The sequence below is a fragment of the Anser cygnoides genome, chromosome 1 (genome assembly GCF_040182565.1).
Source record: "Anser cygnoides isolate HZ-2024a breed goose chromosome 1, Taihu_goose_T2T_genome, whole genome shotgun sequence".
NCBI classification, from domain to species: domain Eukaryota; kingdom Metazoa; phylum Chordata; class Aves; order Anseriformes; family Anatidae; genus Anser; species Anser cygnoides.
This window is the reverse complement of record NC_089873.1, coordinates 142,480,710-142,500,901: the sequence shown is the minus strand read 5'-3', so window position 1 is coordinate 142,500,901 and position 20,192 is coordinate 142,480,710. Positions and strand designations below refer to the sequence as shown.

At 43.2% G+C, this 20,192-nt stretch overlaps 1 protein-coding gene and 1 long non-coding RNA gene across 7 annotated transcripts in view; one reads left to right on the top strand and one right to left on the bottom strand.

Annotated features, from left to right (window-relative positions):
* The window catches only part of AFF3 (ALF transcription elongation factor 3), a 339,923-nt gene that overhangs the window by 138,483 nt on the left and 181,248 nt on the right, over nt 1-20,192 (top strand). For all 6 annotated transcript variants that reach the window (XR_010826790.1, XM_066984090.1, XM_066984089.1 and 3 more), the window contains exon 4: nt 10,252-10,296. Coding sequence is in view for 5 of the 6 variants with exons in the window: in XM_066984090.1 (XP_066840191.1) it covers nt 10,252-10,296 (45 nt within the window). In the remaining variant the exon portion in view is untranslated. The remainder of the gene's footprint in view (nt 1-10,251; nt 10,297-20,192) is intronic.
* On the bottom strand, nt 1,537-18,951 carry LOC125180086 (uncharacterized). The gene is made up of 3 exons (XR_007158328.2): nt 7,974-18,951; nt 7,358-7,424; nt 1,537-6,497 (listed from the first exon to the last, which is right to left on the bottom strand). It is a non-coding gene; the product is annotated as an uncharacterized lncRNA (long non-coding RNA).

The following is a 20,192-nucleotide window of genomic DNA, read 5'->3' as shown; positions in this document are numbered from 1 at the left end:
GCTGCTCAGTGTTTTGGACTCTGGGCTGCCTCTTGAAGATTCCGTAATCCTATTTTAGCCCTCAGTGAAAGCCAGACCTTTCCTGGCCCTATCTTTGACTGAGGTAGTGGGTGAAGCATCATCTTTGTTCCCCACCTTGGCAGAAAACACCCTTGTTTCCTTTGTTCTGTCCTCAGTTTTATTAAGCAGATATCCACCCTGATTTTTAATAGCATTTCTACGTCAATCTCTATCCTTTTGACTTAGAGCAGGTATTGTTCACATAATGATGTTTTATCAACATTGATTTCCTCATGCCAGATTCTGCTTCTTATCCCTACCACCACCGCCCAAAGGATAGGTTTTTTCCCCATGAGCCATTTCCAGATGTATGTAAACAGGCTTTAACAAACACCTGATAGATGTTGCTCTCCCCATCAAGCCCTCATCTGGGGCTTTCTTCTACCAGGGGTCTTTTGTGGGAGAGATTTCTGCAGAGCTCTGTACTGTAAATCCATATATATGTAAGAGGATTAACCCTTTCTGCATGATAGTTTGTAATCACATAACCTTTAGCTCAGTGGGAATGAATACCAATTATCATTTATAAACAGTTCCTCTCATTATGCGCCTATTTATGGCATCTTTTATAGCTTGCTAATTACAAGCACACAAAACAGAAATGTTTGGAGTTAAATAATGTAAACAGGGATGTAATTGATTTTCATGTTGAATAGTTTTTATTGATTTATTGTTAATTAACATTTTAAAGGATCTCTTGGCAAAATAATCCCTTTAATTTATTGAATATTATGCTAAATGATGGTATATTCATATTAAAATGTCACTAAAAGATTAACATTTCCACAATACTTGTTTTTCCAACTGTTGCTGCTTTACAGATGTTATATAGTCTCCCCAAATGAACACAGACAATACACTAAATGCAGTCTATTGATCTCGGTCCAGGTCCTAGTGGACAAGCGGCCACATCACTAAAAATAGTGCATTCCAGTTGACACTAATTGGCCATCCGTGTAGCAGGGAGAATGGGCGTCTAATGGGGAGCCAAACTGATCTCTATCACACACAGGGCGGGCTCCTTGGGGCTGCTGTGGAAGCACCATGTGGGCTAAGGGGAGGAGCCCTTTTATTTGCAAAAAGAGCCTTACTTGCTGCAAACCCCAGTCACTCTGGGGTCCATAATGGAAATTTTGCAACAGATAGACAGCTGTGTCAAACAACTAGTCAGTTAATACACTCAGAGTATGCATATAGTGCTGTAGAAAATGTAACAAGCTGAAGGCATTTCCAGAGGACCCCACTGGCTCTTTCTAGTTTTCGGATGGGAAGGGGGGCTGTGGAATCCATGCAAGGGGTTGTCGACAGCATTTTGCTGCATGTCAGTTGCCTTCAGGTCACTTGCTCAGCACCTCCCCGGGCTGAGCACGTAGAAAGGATTAAAACTGCAAGTTGCAATCTTCATTACTATCATTCCAATATATTCTTCAGATGAGTAGCGAGAAAGTGTAATCACATCAGCCCCTATTTTTTCATTAGTGAAGAAAAACATTAATATACTGTGACATGGTATTGATTTGATACAATCAATCTTTCCCAATAACAATAAAACCTTTATATTTTATTAATAGAACAATGCAGTTCTTCTCCATTACAGCTCCCTTTTATTGTTGCTGGGTCAGTGTAATTCTGATGTGTTTAGTTTTGTTTTTTTCTTTTTTATGAATGTAATGTAAAAGCCTATAAAATTGTTCCACCGATCTGCCGGTAGGTTTCATTTGAGGCTCCCAAGCATCTTTTATTAGATGAAATGTTACCAGTGCAGCTCCAGTACCTGATTGTTTGATGGCCCTCAGGGGTGGGGAGGGTGAAGAGGTTTCAGAAGGGTTCTTGTCCTTTCAGTCTCTTGATTTTTTTGTGATGTGAACTTGAACTCAGACCATCTCATCAGTGTGAAGAATCCTACCCTAACCACTCCACTTATGGCTAGACCCACCACTTCTAAATCCCATCTAAACTAGGCTCCTAAGTTCAAGAGAAGCCCCCAGCAGCAACCCAGACTGTGGCCCCTCAGCATCACCTCACTTCCTGACCTTGGGATTTCCATACTTAGTTCAGTTCCTACATTCCTCCTATTTAAAAAGTAAAAATATAATTGAGTGAGTGCCTTTACTTCTACAACCACAGTAAATCCATTTTCACCTAGATGCTAGCCTGGACATCCTTGGCCATTGGCTCCTTGGGTCTGCATGTAGGGCCAGCACAGCCTAAGGCTGGTGGTACTCTGGACTGGGGGTTCATTAACTCCTCTGCAGTTTTCCTTCTCAGAGGCTCTGGTCTCCAAAAGCTGCTGTCCTGCCCCAGTTGTGGGTGAGCTGCTGAGCAGGCTGTTCTGAGCGAGTGTTTCTCACTGTGAATAAAAGGCACTCTTGGCCAATTAGCTTCTCCTCTCTAGTGTGCATGGCAAGTTTATTCTAATTTTCTATTCTACATTTCTCTCTCTTTGTGGATATTTTTGATTCATCTTCTTCGATTTGATGGAATATCTCCCAGTTCCTGGTACGAGACTGGGGCATGATGACATTCCAGTTACAGTGAGACCCCCAATTAGTATACATGGATACTTCCATTCAAGCAAATGGCTTTCATCGCTTGCTCTTTATTCCTCTTTTCTTTTCTTGGAATAAAATCTTTGTTAACCTTTCTCCTCTTCCCTTTTGAAGCAAGAGCAATGTTTCAAGATCCCATGGTAGGATAAATAATCCCCATTATAAATATGAAGACTGTTTCAAAAAAAGAATGAGCATATTAAGGGCAACAGTTTATTAACAGTGACTGTAAATTAGATGGCTTTAATAACTTTAATTAGTGCAACACTTTCTGACACAGAGCTTGAGCAGAATTCAGCCGTTCATCCCCATCTCCCTCCTGCACATCTCAGTGTCTAAGGAAATAGCAGCAATTCCTTGTAGTAAAAGTGAAACCTCCTATCACAGCAGTGCGGAGCACAGGAGAATACTCTGTCAAGACTGTGGCCACTGGCACTCTAAATCAGTAGAAAGGAACAGCGTGATTGCAAAGAAAAGCTTTCAAAAAACAGGAACAACAGAAAATCCAGCTTCCTTGGCAGTCTCCTCATTTCTTTTTCCTTGGCATAACCGTGCACTGCCCAGTCCTGCTTGCTTGCACACTCGGTGAGCTACGAGGGCTCTTGGCCATTGAACTGGGCAGCATTACCAAGGCCAGTGAGTGGCACGGGGGGACAGCAGTGTGCCCCAGCTCCCTGACACCCAGCCTGCTTAAAGTAGAGGGAAGCACTGCTGATGGGGAAGCACTTCACCTGTGAAGGTCCAGTCCCATTAGTCATCGAGAAAAAAGAGGCCATTCCAAACTCTGATCTGGTCAGATGTTTTGTGTACTTTGTCATTTCCCATATTGACCCTGTCCGTTTGTCAGTACTGAAAAGTGTCTGCATGTGTACGTGTGCATCCTATTTTAATTTTTGTTTGGAGAAAACATTTTTTAAAGTCAAAAATTACCAGAGTGAAACATTTCAATATTTTGTGTTAATGACTTCTTGATTTGGAGCTCTATCTTTTCTTTAACTATAATTTTTAATTACATTTATTTAAATTTGGTATTAAAATGTTTCAAATAGGTCATACCTTCTTTTCTCAGACGGACTGAAGTACACTTCCTAAAATTTCATTCTGCAGCCAATGCCACACTTGATATTTTGTAACAGGACATTAAAATAAAATTAACATCGCCAGTGGGACAAAGTCTACACCTCAGTGTCTGACCCCCAGTTCAGAACAAAAATGAATTCCAAAAAGTGGACATTCCCTGAAGGACAAAAAAATGAGTTTGTAGCAGGTTCAGATCTAATGTTTTAACTAGCCCACCTTTCGTGAGGTCAGAACTCCTGCATGTCTCCAGAGAATCATGGGTTTAGTGCAGCTACCCCATAGAGAGCCTGTTAAAGATCTACCATGTATAAGGAAATCAACAGCAAGTTAAACCTTAAATTTCTACAAAACTTTACAGGGCATGTGCAAATTAATTTTGCATAAATTAATTTACATCCTGGCTGTTTTTCCATAAATGCCCCAAAAGTCAGCTCTCAGGTCTCAGGCACATCTCCCTGCTAAAATTCATCATTTTACTCCGTAAACTGAAGGTGTTGAGATCTCTTCAGAGAAATGATTGAAGGGAAATTTTGGGGAGGGCAACAGTTCTCCACGACCGAACAGGCAGAGGCCACACATATGAGCAAGTAAAAAGATAAGGAAAGCACCTACAAGCTTTGCCCCACAAAAGTAATCTAACAAAAATAAAGTTTGGGAAAAGCACATCTGTATGATGCAAGGAATGATGCACATGCATCTGGATGCAGCACTTCCAGAGAAATGACTGCCAGTAAAACTTAAGATTTGGGACTCTCATTTCATAATGGGAATGAATATTTTTCTTTTTTTCTAAGCACACAGCTGTTTCCTTGTACTGATGTCTCCTGGATCTCCCTGCACTTATCTTTCCCATATTGTTTATTTTACAGTCTGTGAAGTTCTTCTATAAGAAATGGATAACACACAAAATGTTACGTATGCTTGTGCATGTGTGTGTATCTCCTTACTGTTATGGTCCTGCCTGGCCAAGAAACATTTCTGATGCGCTTTCAGATCAAGTTCCACCCATGTGGGTTATTTTTATTTTTCCTTTTTTTTTTTTTTCTTTCTTCCCAGTCTTTGGCTTATGCCAACATTTCCTGCCTAAAACCTCGCTTTGGGCAGCAAAGCTGGGTACATGGTGGCCAATGGTGGCAGGTGAATGGCAACCCAATGCGACACAGCAAGCCTGGGTCACGAATAGAGCAGCGAGGCTGCTGAGTGTGCGCCTCAGCCTCCCAGAGATCTTAATCATGCCTAATTTGTGTTGGAGGCTAAATTCAGTAACTCCCGGAGGCTTTGTAAGAGCAAAGAGCACAAATAGAAATAACACCAAAGGCTTGTACCACAGAAATCTCCTAGGTTAATCTGGCAAAAGATTCCTCTTTCTTTTCTTAATGCAAAGATTTGAAAGGAGGGAATCAGAGACAGGCAATTCCTTTCTGAGGAATTTCTTTATATACCTCCACGTGAAATCTGTTGGTAAAGGAAGAAAAAATAAAGTAATGCTCTGCAATAAAATTTGTACAGATGTAGTCTTTTTTTTTTTTTTCCTGAAATGACATACCGTTTCTCAAGGATTTGGTGTAGCCTTTAGTCATCCTCGTTTCTTACGGTTCTCTGTGCTTTGCATGGTAATTAGCTCCATGCGTTATCATTGGCGCAATGCTCCCGGCTGTTTCTCCAGCAGCCGCTGCCGTGCTCCTTGGCAGCAGCTCCTCGCAGCCTCCCACCTGACGATGCCCCACCGCACGTGCATGTGGACGTCTGCAGATCCCCAGGCCACACTGGGTGAGATGCAAAGGCAATGGGCACAGCAACGTTGCAGGAGGAAGAGGCTCGAGCCCTCTTCCCCCCACAGTTCCCCAAGGGTCGCCAATATTTTGCCAATATTTTCACCAACATGGTTTGTTGGAGGGTCAGTAAGGCAAGCTTCTTAGGAAAGATCTCAAAATACAAACAATCTGCGTTCATCAGTGTCAGGATGAATACAGGGTAGCAGTTCAGCAACTTAGGGAACAGCAACCTCAAAACCTTTTTTTAAAGAAATTCAAACGTTTATTGCACAGGTGTTCTGTGGCATGTACACTATCAAGAAGGTGGAATGACTGCCCTGTGCAGATTGCAGGCACTTTGACATCATCCTTTTGCAGGTGCTACATCATGCAGACAGCACCAGCACAACATTGTATGGATCAGGCAGGTCCACTCATGCAAATAGAGCTCTGTGCAATTTGGTGCCCACAGGTAATGTAATCTCTGCTTTTAATTCAGATTTCAAGAAATATTTGCTAGTTTTTATTTTTTGTAGTTATAATACAACCATGAAGTTATATTCAACTTGTCAGATTCACAGGCAGTGATGGTTCCCCTGTAGTGTAAGTAGAGATGTAGTGGAGAAGAGAAGTTTTAAGAATGAGAATGAGGAATCTTTTCCAAACCCAGGGCTCAGACACCTTCCAGACCTGTCCTAGGTCCCACAACACTCTGCATTGTATTATGCGATAACACAAAGAAAAACATTATGGCTGCAAGCCACATGAAATAGACTTTGCCTGTTGTGTGTAAGACATGGATTCTAACTTCTCCACCATTACTCTAGAAACTTTCATATTAACAGTAATGGAAGATACTTACAAGCAAGTCAGGATTCAAAGCAAAAATAAATGTATAAATTTATGTTTGGCATTCAAAAGATGAAGAACAAAGAGGATGGTGTAGAAATCATTTGTTTTTATTTTTTCCAAATATTACTTTATTTTTTTCATAACGTCTTTGGTCTTGCATTTCCAGATTTATTTTTGCCTTTTGAAAGTCACTGTGATCACACTAAGAGAGAGAAGTGAAAAGATTTTTTACTCTCTGCCCAGAGATTTGATTTGCTGGGGAGTATAGCTATAGTTTTAGTTCTGTGGTAATGGAAAGTGTAATTTCTTGCTGATGAGCATCTGCAGACTTATTTCATTACACTTCTAGGAGGAATATTTAATTTTGAAACAGAAGCTTGTTTCTAAACCTACTCTGAAATACTGTTGCCAAATTTACCTTCAGTAACTTTGCCTTGAGAAAAAATAAATAAATAATAGCAATAACAAAAAGCTGTATTTTAGCATCTATGCATTTTATACAGCATAAGGTGATAGGTCATCTCATGCCTCCTTGTATAAGATGGCTATGGAGGAGAACAGTGAACTTTGTGTAGGGCAGCAGATTCATTGCTCTGTAAGCAAAGCACAGAGGATCAGGAATTTACACTCTCCACTGTAGTTAGTGGGATCATAGAATAGAGCAACTGAATGGTTTGGGTTGGAAGGAACCTTAAAGTTCTTCTTGTTCCAACCCCTCTGCCATGGGCAGGGACTTCTCTGACTAAATCAGACTGCCCAAAGCTCCATTCAACCTGACTTTAAACACTTCTAGGGATGGGACATCCACAACTTCTCTGGACAACCTATTCCAGTGCCTCACCACCCTCTGAGTGAGGAATTTCATTGTAATATCTAATCATAATCTGCCTTCTTTCAATTTAAAACCATTACACTTTGTTCTATCACTACATGCCCTTCCTTCTGTCATGGCATCCCTTCCTTCTATCGTGTCAACTGTATGACTCAGCTTGGTGTCATCCACAAACTTGCTAAGAGTGAACTATATTGCACTATGTCATTAATAAAGTTATTAGACATTACCAGTCACAATATGGATGCTCGAGGGACACCACTCACCGCTGATCTCCATAAGAATATATACCAGGCTCTGGGGAAGGAAAAGAAGAAAATAGAGGGAAACCCACACAGAAGAGACAAATAAAAAATAGCTAATACAATTTCTAAAATTCTAAAATGTCCAGAGACTGTTGTGCAGTTTCTATATGCATGTTTCTCTCTGCCTTGTTAGCTTCATTGACAACATGAACTATTTTGTTTGGTCTCCTACCCCAGCGGCAGGGAAGGTGGGACACAGCATTGTGCAGCTCGTGGAGACACTGGTGTGATGAGAACAGGCCTGTCCGAATGGGACTGCCGCTGCTCTTTAGCATCAGTACACAGGATACAAGTAATTCTCCACAGACTGACTTCGTAGTACAATTTTTTCCCTTTGAAATCAGTGGTGTAACTCCTGGTGACTGTAAAGCTGAAAGGATGTGTTACACCAAGAGTTAATGCAATTCATTTGTCTAACCATCAAGGGCCATACTCAGCAAAGATCAGCTAGAGTGCTGACAATAAAGACCTTATAACTTTTTATGAATTGGCATGAAAATAACAGCCACAAAAAATTATGAAACATAAATTGTTCCCTTACTTATGCATGGCTGTGGTGCTTCTGACCTTGGTTACAGGTGCTAGGCTATGGGAGGCTGTGAATTCAGGTGTCCTCGGTGACACAGCTCAAGCTGGGGAGTGGCAGTGATGGCATTCAGGAACACAACTTGCACGGACTGGCTGATTGTATCATTTGGGTCTGGTAGGCACAAAGACACCCATTTTTGAAAGTCCCTCATGAGTTTTTGAGTACCTAAATTCAGATATGGCACAGAATTATGATTTTCAGATGACAAGGACATGGTTTAGTGGGTGATATTGGTAGTAGGGTGATGGTTGGACCAGATGATCTTGAAGGTCTCTTCCGGCCTTAATTATTCTATGATTCAAAAACTCAGGACATTAGAAAATCAAATTCCTTTGATATTTGGTGACAGGCACCTCAAAAGTCAGAACCTCCAGGTGTTTTTTGAAAATAAGAGGTGAAGACAAAGCTCACCTCTCTCCTAGCTCTTTGGGGACAATAATTAATCACGCTGACTTTGTTTCCATACACACACAAATGAAAAGGCCTCAAGCTTCAGTCTTCTGTCTCCTGAGTTAGTTCTGTTCTGCAAAAGGAAAACAAACAAACAAACAAAATCTTTACTTTGGGGATTTTTCAGGGAATTTCACAGAACCAGAGTAGCTGAGGCTGTCAGGGCCCTCTGGAGGCCACCAGGCCCAAGCCCTGCCCCAGCAGGGCCACCCAGCACAGGCTGCCCAGGCCCATCTCCAGGCGGCTTTGGAAGGCCTCCATGAAGGGAGAATCCAGAACATCTCTAGGCAACCTCCACCAGTGCTCAGACACCCATGACATAAAGAAGCATTTCCTGGTGTTTAGACGGAACCTCTTGTGTTCCAGGTTTTGCCCGTTGCCTGTTATTCTGGCGTTGGGCACCACTGGAAAAAGCCTGGCTCCGTCTTCACTGCACCCTCCCTTCAGGTATTTATGGAGATTGACAAGATCCCCTGAGCCTTCTTTTCTCCAGGCTTAACAGTCCCAGCTCTCTCAGCCTCTCCTCACAGGAGAGATACTACAGTCCCTTCAGCAATTTTATGGCCCTTTGTTGTTCTTTGATCTTCTTTCCAGTATGTCCAGGTACTCCCTTGTACTGGAAGGCCAGAACTGGACACAGTATTCCAGGTGTGGCCTCACCGGTGCTGAGCAGAGGGGAAGAATCATATCCCTTAACCTGCTGGCAGCACTCCTCCTAAAGCAGACCAAGCTACCATTAGCTGTCTTTGTGGCAAGGGCACATTGCTGGCTGATGTTCAACTTGGTGTCCACCAGAAAATTTCATGTGTTGAAGTAAACCCCCCAGAAAATTTGCTTGATGCAACAGCCATTTGTGTGTTGTGGAGAGCTGCTGGAGATGGGCAGCCCCTCAGCTTCAGTACCTCCATCCCATCCCAGCACCACGGCGTGCCCTGTCTTCCCAGTTATGCTGGGCAGCGCAAGCAGAGCATGGGCAGGGGGCAGCAGGAAAGGTGGGACCACAAGCAGACACTTCTTTGCTGGAAGAAGTCAGGGTCCCAATGGACAACTGAGCAGAGCATGTAGGAGAGGATCGTACCAGCAGGGATAGCTGCTCTGCCAAATCCCCGATTTCCCCTTTCCAGAATGGCCCTGGAGTAAGCCACATCATTCAGAACTGAATTCCTCTGCTCCCTCAGCCCCACAGTATACATGCTGGTTTTAGGGGTCAGCATTTTAGGGAATCACAGCCTTCTCACAACGGCCATGCTGCCTGCCTGGTACTCGGTGTGGCAGCTTGTGTCACAGCCCCTGCAGCTCTCCTTTCAGCATCACTGCTGCCCATACCCTATATATCGTCAGACTTCACACAGGCAGTATTACTGCAGAGTCTTTCCTGCACAAAGGATACAGACAGATGTTATTTATTTAATATAAATAAAGGCACATATTGGATCTATGTACAGGCACTAACCGTTTTGCTTATGCCTACTTATAGGCAGTGTATCTGAAACAGCATGAACCACGCACAAAAGTGGCATAAACAAAATCCTATGAATTTATACAAATATGTGCCAGCCATATGTAAACATTGCAAATATTACATCTTCCTGTGGTGATGATGGGGAATAATTTGAGAATTTTCAGCGGTGCAACTTTGCAGAGGCTGGAAAGACTTGGCCTCATTTCGAAACTGTAATAGAGTTTTGAATATATTTCAAGTGACAAGCGTGTCCTCAAACCTGCTGTTTGTTATTTCTTTTTAAAACACAAACAAACTATTTTCTCATTTTGTTTACAGGACAGTGGAACAGGAGATAACAGCTGCATTGAAGAAATATTGCGGGTAGGAATTCTAAAAAAAAATATTCTCTTTCTAGTGCCATTTTGTTTACTCTAAAAAGGCAAGAGAACAACAAGGATATTGCAATTACTGCTGTTAAAAATCCTATGCTTGTAGATTGTGATCTTTCTAAGGAACAAGTAGGCAAAAAATATTTACCCACCAAAAATAAATAAATAAATAAATAAATCTGTGTTAGCAACCTTCCAGAGCCTCTGGATATCGCTGCTACTTTGTGCCAGTGTGGCTGACCTTCATGCATGCAGAAGCAGATAATGGGATAAATTATAAACTGAAATGTACTACGATGTTTCAGGTTTACAAACCATGCAAAGTGCATGTTTCCATTAATCATGACTGTCAAAAATCTTAATTTTGAAGGGAGGTCTAGGAAGGTCATTTTCCACCTGGATTTAATTAGAATCCATTATGTAATGTCATTATGTCCATTATGTCCATTATATAATGACAATGTGCAAAATCTGCAGTTATTTCCATATTTCATTATTATTTCTTTTATCCTAGTAATTTCTATTTTATTTTCATGGAGCAAATTAATACACACCCAGACAGATCTGAGCTTGAATCAACTTTGATATTGATTATTTTCTGAGGCAGACAAACTAATAAACAGTGAATCACTTTTATAATTTTAACTCCTGTTCTTTTCAGTTCTCTTTCTACACTGATAATTCAATAATTTGCAATGCTTATCTATCAGATATAAGACTCAGTAAAACACCAAACCAGGTAGAAGGAATGTCAAAACCTCCCTATTATTGTCTGTGCATCCACAGCTTGGACAGCCACTACCCAAATATTTCAGATTGTTTATAAACTACAGGGCTATAAATATTTGGTTTAGAGATTAGTAGTGCATTAAGACTGCTGTTTCTAAAGGCATTTCTCCATTCTCCATGAATATGTTAAATACAGCTTTTAATTCGTAAACTGGACAAAGAGTTTATCGAAGGGTGATTATGATGGATTGCTTATGACTTCACTGGCAGAGCTTTTAGTTAGCTAACATTTACAAAGTAGGCTTTTGTAGGACTGAACTGCATATTCAACAACCCTTAGCCTCAGTCCCTGTTGTTTTGTTACAAATTAGTAGCAGACTGTATAATTCATGAGAGCTTTTTCCATTTTTCATGATGCACTGAGTATATGATGTGGTGTGAGGCTCATTCGCCCCTTTTTTATGCGGGACTTAAAAAAGAGCAGTGAAAGAAGCCAGTCTTCCTCCTTATAAGTGTGAATTGTTCAAGTACACAAAAATGGAGAAAAGACATGGTTCCTGCCATGAGTAGGAAAGTGGCTATATAAGAGGTCCTAGTCTCATACAGTCTCATATGATGCAAAGTGCACCGTATGACTAGGGATTGTAAGGTACACCTTCAAGCTGGTGCTGTCTCTCTACTTCGACTCTTGGGCACATTCCTCAAGAAATATTTTTATGAAGCTTCATGATAAAACATGCAGCATGTTCTTGGATGAATAGGACCCTTTTCTTCATGAGGATTAATTCACAAATTCTTTTACTTTGGTTAAAACCTGAATAAATCAACCCACTACAAGCAGTATTGCCAAGACCTCTTTTTCACGTCTGAACAGATCATGGTGCTGGATGCAATCCTGTGTCTCTCTGGAGAAGGCAGCTTAAGAACAAAAATACTCACCAGGGTGCCTGGGTGAGGAGCTGGGCAGAATAACTCTTCCTTCCAAGGACTGCCGAGCTGCTCTGCAGGGCACTTTTCCCAGTGTCCCCCAGAGCAACAAGCTCCTCGTTCCTCCAGCATCTTTTACCTTTACCATCTTCTTTCTGAGTTAACATTCTGAAAACTCAGGTTCAGAATACCTTAAAGCACACAAAGTGATACATGGGGTTTTCAAACCTGGGAGTCTGGCTTCTCACAAAGCAGGAGGTAGTAGGCAGTTTAAGCATACTTAGAGCTCAAAAGACACACTTCACATCAGTATCTCCCTATCTGCTGAGGCTTAACATGGCTAAAATGCAGAGTGCACCATTTTCATCCTCCAGCTCCTGTCCTCACATGATTACTCAGTCATTGTGGATAACCTCTCCAATCTGCCCATCCTCCACGTCTGTAGCCTGGATATCTCTTTCTATTCTGAACTTCTCTTGCAATGATTTGTCTGAGACTAAATGTAAATCTTGCAGACTGCTGCTCTGTGGCATTTCCAACTGAGACTCTTTATTCACAAATGTATAATTCTGGTCTAAATTCTCTCTAAATTCTCTCAACAAATGTAATGTTACCCATGTCCACTCACGCTGCTGCACGGATCATTTTCCTAGCTTGATGTCATAGAATCATAGAATCACAGAATGGTTTGGGTTGGAAGAGACCTTAAAGATGGCCCATTTCCAACCCCCTGCCATGGGCAGGGACACCTCCCACCAGACCAGGTTGCCCAAAGCCCCATCCAGCCTGGCCTTGAACGCCTCCAGGGATGGGGCATCCACAGCTTCTTTGGGCAACCTGCTCCAGTGCCTCACCACCCTTATAGGAAAGAATTTCCTCCTTCTATCTAATCTAAACCTACCTTCTTTTAGTTTAAAGCCATTACCCCTTGTCCTATCATTACCCTCCCTGACAAAGAGGTTTCTTGTAGGCCCCTTTCAGGTACTGGAAGGCTGCAGTGAGGTCTCCCCAGAGCCTTCTCTTCTCCAGGCTGAACAACTCCTCCTCCCTCAGCCTGTTTTCCCCTCCAGCCCTCTGATCTTCTCCATGGCCCTTCTCTGGACTCATTCTAATGCTTCCGTGTCCTTCTTGTGCTGGGGCCCCAGAGCTGAATTCAGGGCTCCAGGTGGAGTCTCATCAGAGCAGAGTGGAGGGGGAGAATCACCTCCCTCACCCTGCTGGCCACGCTGCTTTTGATGCAGCCCAGGATACGGTTGGCTTTCTGGGCCACAAGCTCACATTGCTGGATCATGTCGAGCTTCTTGTCAACCAGTGCCCCCAGGTCCTTCTCCTCAGACCTGCTCTCAATCCATTCTCCACCCAGGCTGTACTTGTGCATGGGATTGTCCTGACCCAGGTGCAGGACCTTGCACTTGGTCTTGTTGAACTCTGAGAGGTTGATACAGTCCCACCTCTCAAGCCTGTCCAGGTCCCTCTGGATGGCATCCCTTCCCTCCAGCATGTCGACCACACCACACAGCTTGGTGTCATCAGCAAACTTACTGAGGGTGCACTCAGTCCCACTGTCCGTGTCATCGACAAGGATGTTAAACAGTGCCAGTCCCAACACCAGCCCCTTAGGGGCTCGTCACCACTCGTTACTGATCTCCACCTGGACATTGAGCCATTGACAGCAACTCTGTGAGTGCCATCATCCAGCCAATTCCTTACACACCGAGTGGTCCATCCATCACATCCATGTCTCTCCAACTTAAAGACAAGGTTGTCATGCAGGACAGTGTCAAATACTTTGCACAAGCCCAGGTGTCAGTTGCTCTTCTCTTATCCATTAGTACTGTAACTCCGTCGTAGAAAGCCAACAGTTTTGTCAGGCATATGTCTTGCCCATATCACATTTGTCTTTGCATCTCATCACTGTCATCTCCTTCTCTATCACATCCAGTAGAGCTATTTGTTTCCACTTTTAAAGCCTCAAGTCTACCAATCAGTGCTGACATGTTAGCTACCACTTTAGCACACCCAATAATGCCAGCTTCTGTCACCCAGCAATGTGCTAAATTTTGCATGAATTAATTTCTCCCATACTTCCCATCAGATCAGGGAAGAGCCTTAAACACTTTCCCTATTACCTCCATGCCTACCATCAGATCCCCTCTTAAGAGCTTCCTTTTTCACAAGGACTGTGGAAAAACGGTGGTAAGGTCAGGGGTATACCTCTGTTTCCCATGCTTGAACATTGCTGTCCCACATGTCCCTTCTACAGCCCAGTCAGGCCAGATGGATCCACCTGCTCTCTTTTGTCTTGAAAAGTGAGCTTTCTGAGTCAAGGACTTGTATAATACAAAAGCCATTCTTAGGTAATCTCACAGTACAAATCAGTATCAGCAGCGGTGGTTGTTACTGATAGTGCAAACAGCAACAGTAATAATGTGCCATAGCTACTCACTTCGTAAATTACTGGCATCCAGACTTTTCCAGGTACTGTACTCTGGGCCCTCTTCTTGTGCTGAACAGATCCATTCACTTTTAACGTGGATTTTCTGGTTTTCAGAAACAGGGAAGGTCGTTTCCATGGCTTTGTTGGAGGTGCTATTTGCATGATAAAGCTAAGGTTTACTTCTGCTAGGACAGAATGTAGGCAGTTCCCATAAAGGTGTCCAGAGGCAGAATGACGAAGATCCAAGGAAGCTGCAAGCTTTGTTTCTCCCTCAGAAAAGATGCCTCATCACTGGCACACTTAAATGTGTTTATTATAGGAAGGGCCACTTTCCCTTTCTTCTGCTGCTTTACAGAACATCAGAAAAGGAAGAAGATGCTTAAAAATTTATCTTTTTAAGGAACCCCACTATAGCTGTCTCTTTGACAACACAAAGCAGAAAGCATCCACCCTGCCTAGATACTGCGTTCGTAGCATGTCGGATCTTCCAAGGGATAGACACTTCCACAGCAAGCCCCAGGTCCTACTGAAGGTCCCAGTCAAGATGAAGGGCGGTAGGAGTAAATCACACCTGCTCCAGCTGCTTCCCTGTGTCTCCTTTCCTTGGTGTGTGAGAGGAGGCCCGGGCTGGTTTGTGCACAGACCCCGTCACCCACCCACAGGTTCCAGGGCACAGCCAGAGCTAACGTCTGGACTTGGGCTTCCAAATCAGCTTAGGCATAGCTTGAAAATCACCGAATCTTATCTTGCACTAACTGTGATGGGAATGTATAGTTTTTTGTGCTGTCTTGTGCAACGCAGGGTGCCACGGCGTCAGTCTAGCCTTTTCTGATGTGTTTTTGCTGCACGTATCAGAGCTCTGTAGACTTTGTAAACCGACAGATCATTCTGCACAAAACGGCGGCTTCCAAAGAAAGCCCCCAAGAACTGAGGCGCAGAACCGCTTCGAGTCCTGAAGGAGGTTGATTAACAAGACAGTAACCCTGTCGAGATTGGAGCTGTTGTAAGGACTCCCGCTGAGTTTATAATCACTGCAGGAATCCTGAACCTAATCTCACCCCGTGCACTAATTCAGAGCAACTTCTTCAAAGTGTAGTGACTTCTCTGTCCAGCTGCAGGCACGCACGTCAAGGATAGAGAGACTTCTAAGGAGAGACTTCGAAGTAAATAACTGCAGTAAGACCAAGTTGCAGATGTAATGTCAAATTGAGAGAGAAAAGATGCGTTACTTGACTGTAGCTATAAAAAGCAATTCCTTGTAAGCTTTTGCATTGTAGGTGGAGGACATGGTTGAAAACTTTGAAGCGGAAAATACGAGTTATACTACTCAAATATCCTTAATTCCACTGTGCCCTGAGCATTTGCTGCCTGAATTGCTGAGACATATCCAAAGCCGATCTATTCCCTGCCTCTGCTAGAACACAGGCTTGCTAAGTGAGATTCATAATTTTGGCTGATTCCTATTTGCTTTTATTAGTGTGTGAAAGTGTATATTCTGTTATTACTGATGGGGTTTGGAGTAAATGTTTATTTTGCTGTATTACGTGCAAAAAAAAAATGGGAGCAGCAAGGATCCTGTCTCTCCATTAGGTTAACTGTTGAAACCAATATCTGATACACTCAGATATACATTCAGAGTGTATTTGCAATGGATTTAAGGAGAAAAGGGAGCATGTTGGGCGTAGGCGATTCAGGGTTTGTAAGATAAGTGGTTTGAGATTGATCTTCCAGCCTTAGCTGTGATTTCCTAGAGCTGCAGTGGCTTTGTTGAAAGGAAACCCACATGCAATCTGAGCTCTGGGCCTTGTGAGTTCCCTCTGTTTTTTTGGGTTGACATGAGAAGTGTCATTGAATTGGGGAGAGGCGTTTGCAGTGTGGAGTGCTTGGCCTGCAAACACCATTTGGCTGCAGGAGGCAGAACCAGCGGGAAGCTGATGGAGCTTCCCAGAGCAACAGGAGCACAAAGCAAGGACTGCAGGGAAACCAAACACAACCAGTCAATGCAGAAGAAGCCGATCCTTTGGGACAGTGAGGAGCAGTGGGGAGGCAGGTTGGGATGTGGGATGGAGGACATATAAGGTTTTTTTCAGGAGAGAAAAATAAGCTAGGGAAGCAGCGAAAGGACTGAGACTGCAGCTGCAAACATGCCAGAGAAGGATAACTGCTTGGTGCTGCAAGCCTCCTGTGCAGGGTCGAGTGCCCTCAGGTGCCCTTACAAATAGGCTGTGACTCCCCCTGGCCACAGGACAGCCACTTATGAAAACATGGCATTTTAAATGTGATGGCTGCAGTGAGTAATTTGCTTGAATTTCTCTACCTTGTAAAACTAGTCATAGTATGTAAAACACAGGACTCCTTATTTGAGCAAGGTAAAAAAACTGAATGAAAACAGCATCTAATTCTCTATTTTTCCCTTTCCCCACTTGGGATCCCTTGGCTCATTAGCAGCCTTGCTAATTCTTTAGCAGAAAGCATTAAGGATCAACCCATCAAATATTGAGGGTTTTTTTAAACCTGAACAGCCATATGTGCCATGAGATCAGCTGCACTCCATCAGCTGATTGAATTAAAACAAGAGCAGAGGTAAATTAGAAACTGTCTGCACAAGACAAATCCTGTGAAAACATGAAATCCTACCAAACACACTGTCACTGTGAATAAGCATCACAGTCAGCGGAGCACATGTCAATACTTAGAGGGGAGAAAAATCAGTTTCTTTGGGGTAGGTTGTTAGTTCAACAACTGTGAACTGCTGCCTTGTAAATGTTAATGACTGTAAGATCCCACTGGCTTCAGTTAAGCTCCTGGTGGAGTCGGACATGTGAAGAATTACAGAACACAAATATGGTAATCAGCCATGTATTTCTAACCACTCGCCTTGCTTTCCAACGCAAAGGGAAAAGCCCACAGGTGGAACAGGACCCACGTTGCCGCACTGCACGAGTACAGGCGTGCAGATCAAGAGCTACCTCTCTGCAAGCAGCGTGATTTATTGCAGTCTCCCTGCTGGAAAGAGACTGCTGGGCAGCTCTGGGAGAAAGGTGGGGAGGCCACCCTCAGCATGGCACCTTGATGGGGAAATTCGGATTGTTTTTTGTGTCTGAGCCCAGGGGGAAGCTGCAGGGGGAACCCAGCAACTTCAGGCAAAAGAGAGGCGGTGGGGGAGAGGGAAGGTATGAAAACCTAGAAGAAGCCCCGATGTGCTGACACAACCTTTCTTGTTCTGTCTCATAGAGTACAGAAGTACTCTAAAGTGATAGAATTGCATTAAAAATGTATCAGAGGCATAAAATATCATTCATTTTCACTGTAATCTTTCAGAAGAACTTTCACAACACTGCTTTGCTTTCTGTATCCTAAATTTCAGAGCAATTCAAGCACAATTTTGGCAGAAGTATACCATTAATTGCATTTCTTCAATATCATTCTTTTTGTATTTCTTGCTCAAATAAATGAAAAATCGTACTGAAGAGTGTTTAGAAAATGTGCCATTTCAACGAGGGCACTAAAACCCAGAAACATTAAGCCGTAGTTAACCCATCTAATTCAACCTCCAAGAACATTGTTCTTTTTACCACACCGTGACATCCAGCTCTTTTATTCAATACCTTTTCTACAGCACTTGCTGTTTGCAGCGATTTACCTAGGTCAGCTTTCCTCCAGCCTGCCAGCCTGGGTACCACCGGTGGTGTGGATGACAGCACTGTGGAGCTTCGTCAAACTCTCTGCCTGGACCTCATCCAGCTTCTCAGTGAGAATCTGCAGTCCTATGGTACCTTGTGCTGCTGTAGCAAAATTAGCAACCATAGCACAGCTAGGTGAAGATGTTTTGGCTTTGTCCATGTAAGCGGCAGTGACTACAGAGTAGGCATACCTTTGTACACCGTCATCCCTCTGACTCATCAAACCTTGGCAGCTTTCTGGGTGCACCATCTGTACGTGGTGCCTTGGCCTTTCTCTGCCTGTCCTCTACTGGCAGGGTCTCTTTATTACCTCTTTCTCCATCCAAAAGGCTGTGGGAAGACTCATGACTTTTCACAGCTTTTGTTCCTTGGAGGTGGCCCCAGACTGGCTTTCTCAGGTCATCGGAGTCTCTCTCCAGGTGATCCGCTAGTCGTCATCAGCCTGTCTGAGCAGAAATTGCTTCTGGTTTGGGCACCGTGCGTGGCACATCCTCTTTTTTGCCCACATTGTGGCTTTCACTTGTCAATAAACATTCACAGCCCATTCGTCAAACCCAGGCATGTCTCTTCCCTGGCCCTGAGCATATAAAATGGCTGTACAATACAATGCTAACAGTGATAATGTCAGCCAACTGTTAATTAGTTGTACGTCAGCAGACCCCCCTGAATTGCCACACTTGGATTTTTGCTGTGTTCACTGTCATTGCTGAAGACAGTGTGTCAAAGCAGTCTGAGGTTTGTAGTACATGGTATTATGCATAGTTTGTTGTGTGCAGTGTATTTAAACCTTGAACTTAATGAATCTCGGTGTCAATGAAAAATATCACTCTAAAAAGGCAAAAACTATAAATAGTTTAGTGGAAATAGGAGATCAAGCTAGCAACCCTTATGGTGGGAATAAGACTTACAATAAATGCCACTCAAAGGTAACCTCTGCTTCTGTCTCCTGGGTCCTGATGGGACATGGAGGCACCTTCTGTGACATTAGCCATTCATGTAGTGGGGCACTGACAGTTTCGTGCACAGCAAAATATGACCTGTTTTGAATTGAATAGAGTGGTGCAGAGGAAAGAGACACGTATTCTTTTTAGAGCGTAAGTATCTGATGTGTGATGGATTTGTATTAGGAAGAGGCAGGCCATTATAAAAGAGATGGTGAAACACTACCATGCTAATGTGGTGGAATTAATTTTCCAAATTGCTGTTTTGTAGTGAGTGTGTACACCCTGTTATTTGACAAGGAGAGAGAGAATCCAGAATGAATTATCCAGCCTCTCTGCAATACAAAAATAATACAGTAAAATACTTTCTAATTTTTTCCTCTGTTTAGAGTGTTCCACAAAGCTGGAAAAGAGGCACAATCACCATCTTGTTCCAATACAGATAAATGATTCCTTGTTATTAATGGCAAAAGGCCAGATAGATCCTCATTTTGTCTCTCCCTGCCACAGCTCCTCTGAGGCCAACAGAATTATGCATATTAATACCAGAAAGGATCTGCACTATCAGTCCTAATGAAAGAAGAATAAAATTTGGGTAATCGCAGATATTCACACTGCTATGAGCCTGAGGTTTGGTGCCTTCAGCTGTCAGCTTTAGAAAACAACCTACTTTCTACCCCCATTGCTAAGATTCACTTAAAATGAAGCGACACCACAAAGGCAGCGTGACTTGAGATGGGAGCATCCTCCAGTATGCTGAGAGGAACCATCCTCCAGGGGCTTTCTTCTTCAATGTGTATTCTCCCCTCTACATTTCTGAATTTCTTAACAAGTAGTTTGTTTTCTTCCTGGATTAAATTGGGCATTACGGAAGCTGGATCATTAGAACTAATGCATCAAGCTGCTTTTATATGGTGTACTTTCCGCCCAGTCTAATGTTCCTGTTTTCCTCACCATGTTGCCAGTTATGGCTGTAGAGTAGGGGAAGGAGAGACAGAAATCTTCCTGCAGTGTGTGAATGTTCTGGGATGGTATGCTGCAGTTGTGGCTGTAGAGCTACACAGGCACTGCCCCACTGTCCCCCACGTGTAAGGATGCAGCCCTGGTTTGCCCAGCAGTTTGTGAACCCACAGGGTGGCAGACCTACTGATGGCCCCATACTAAGATGCAT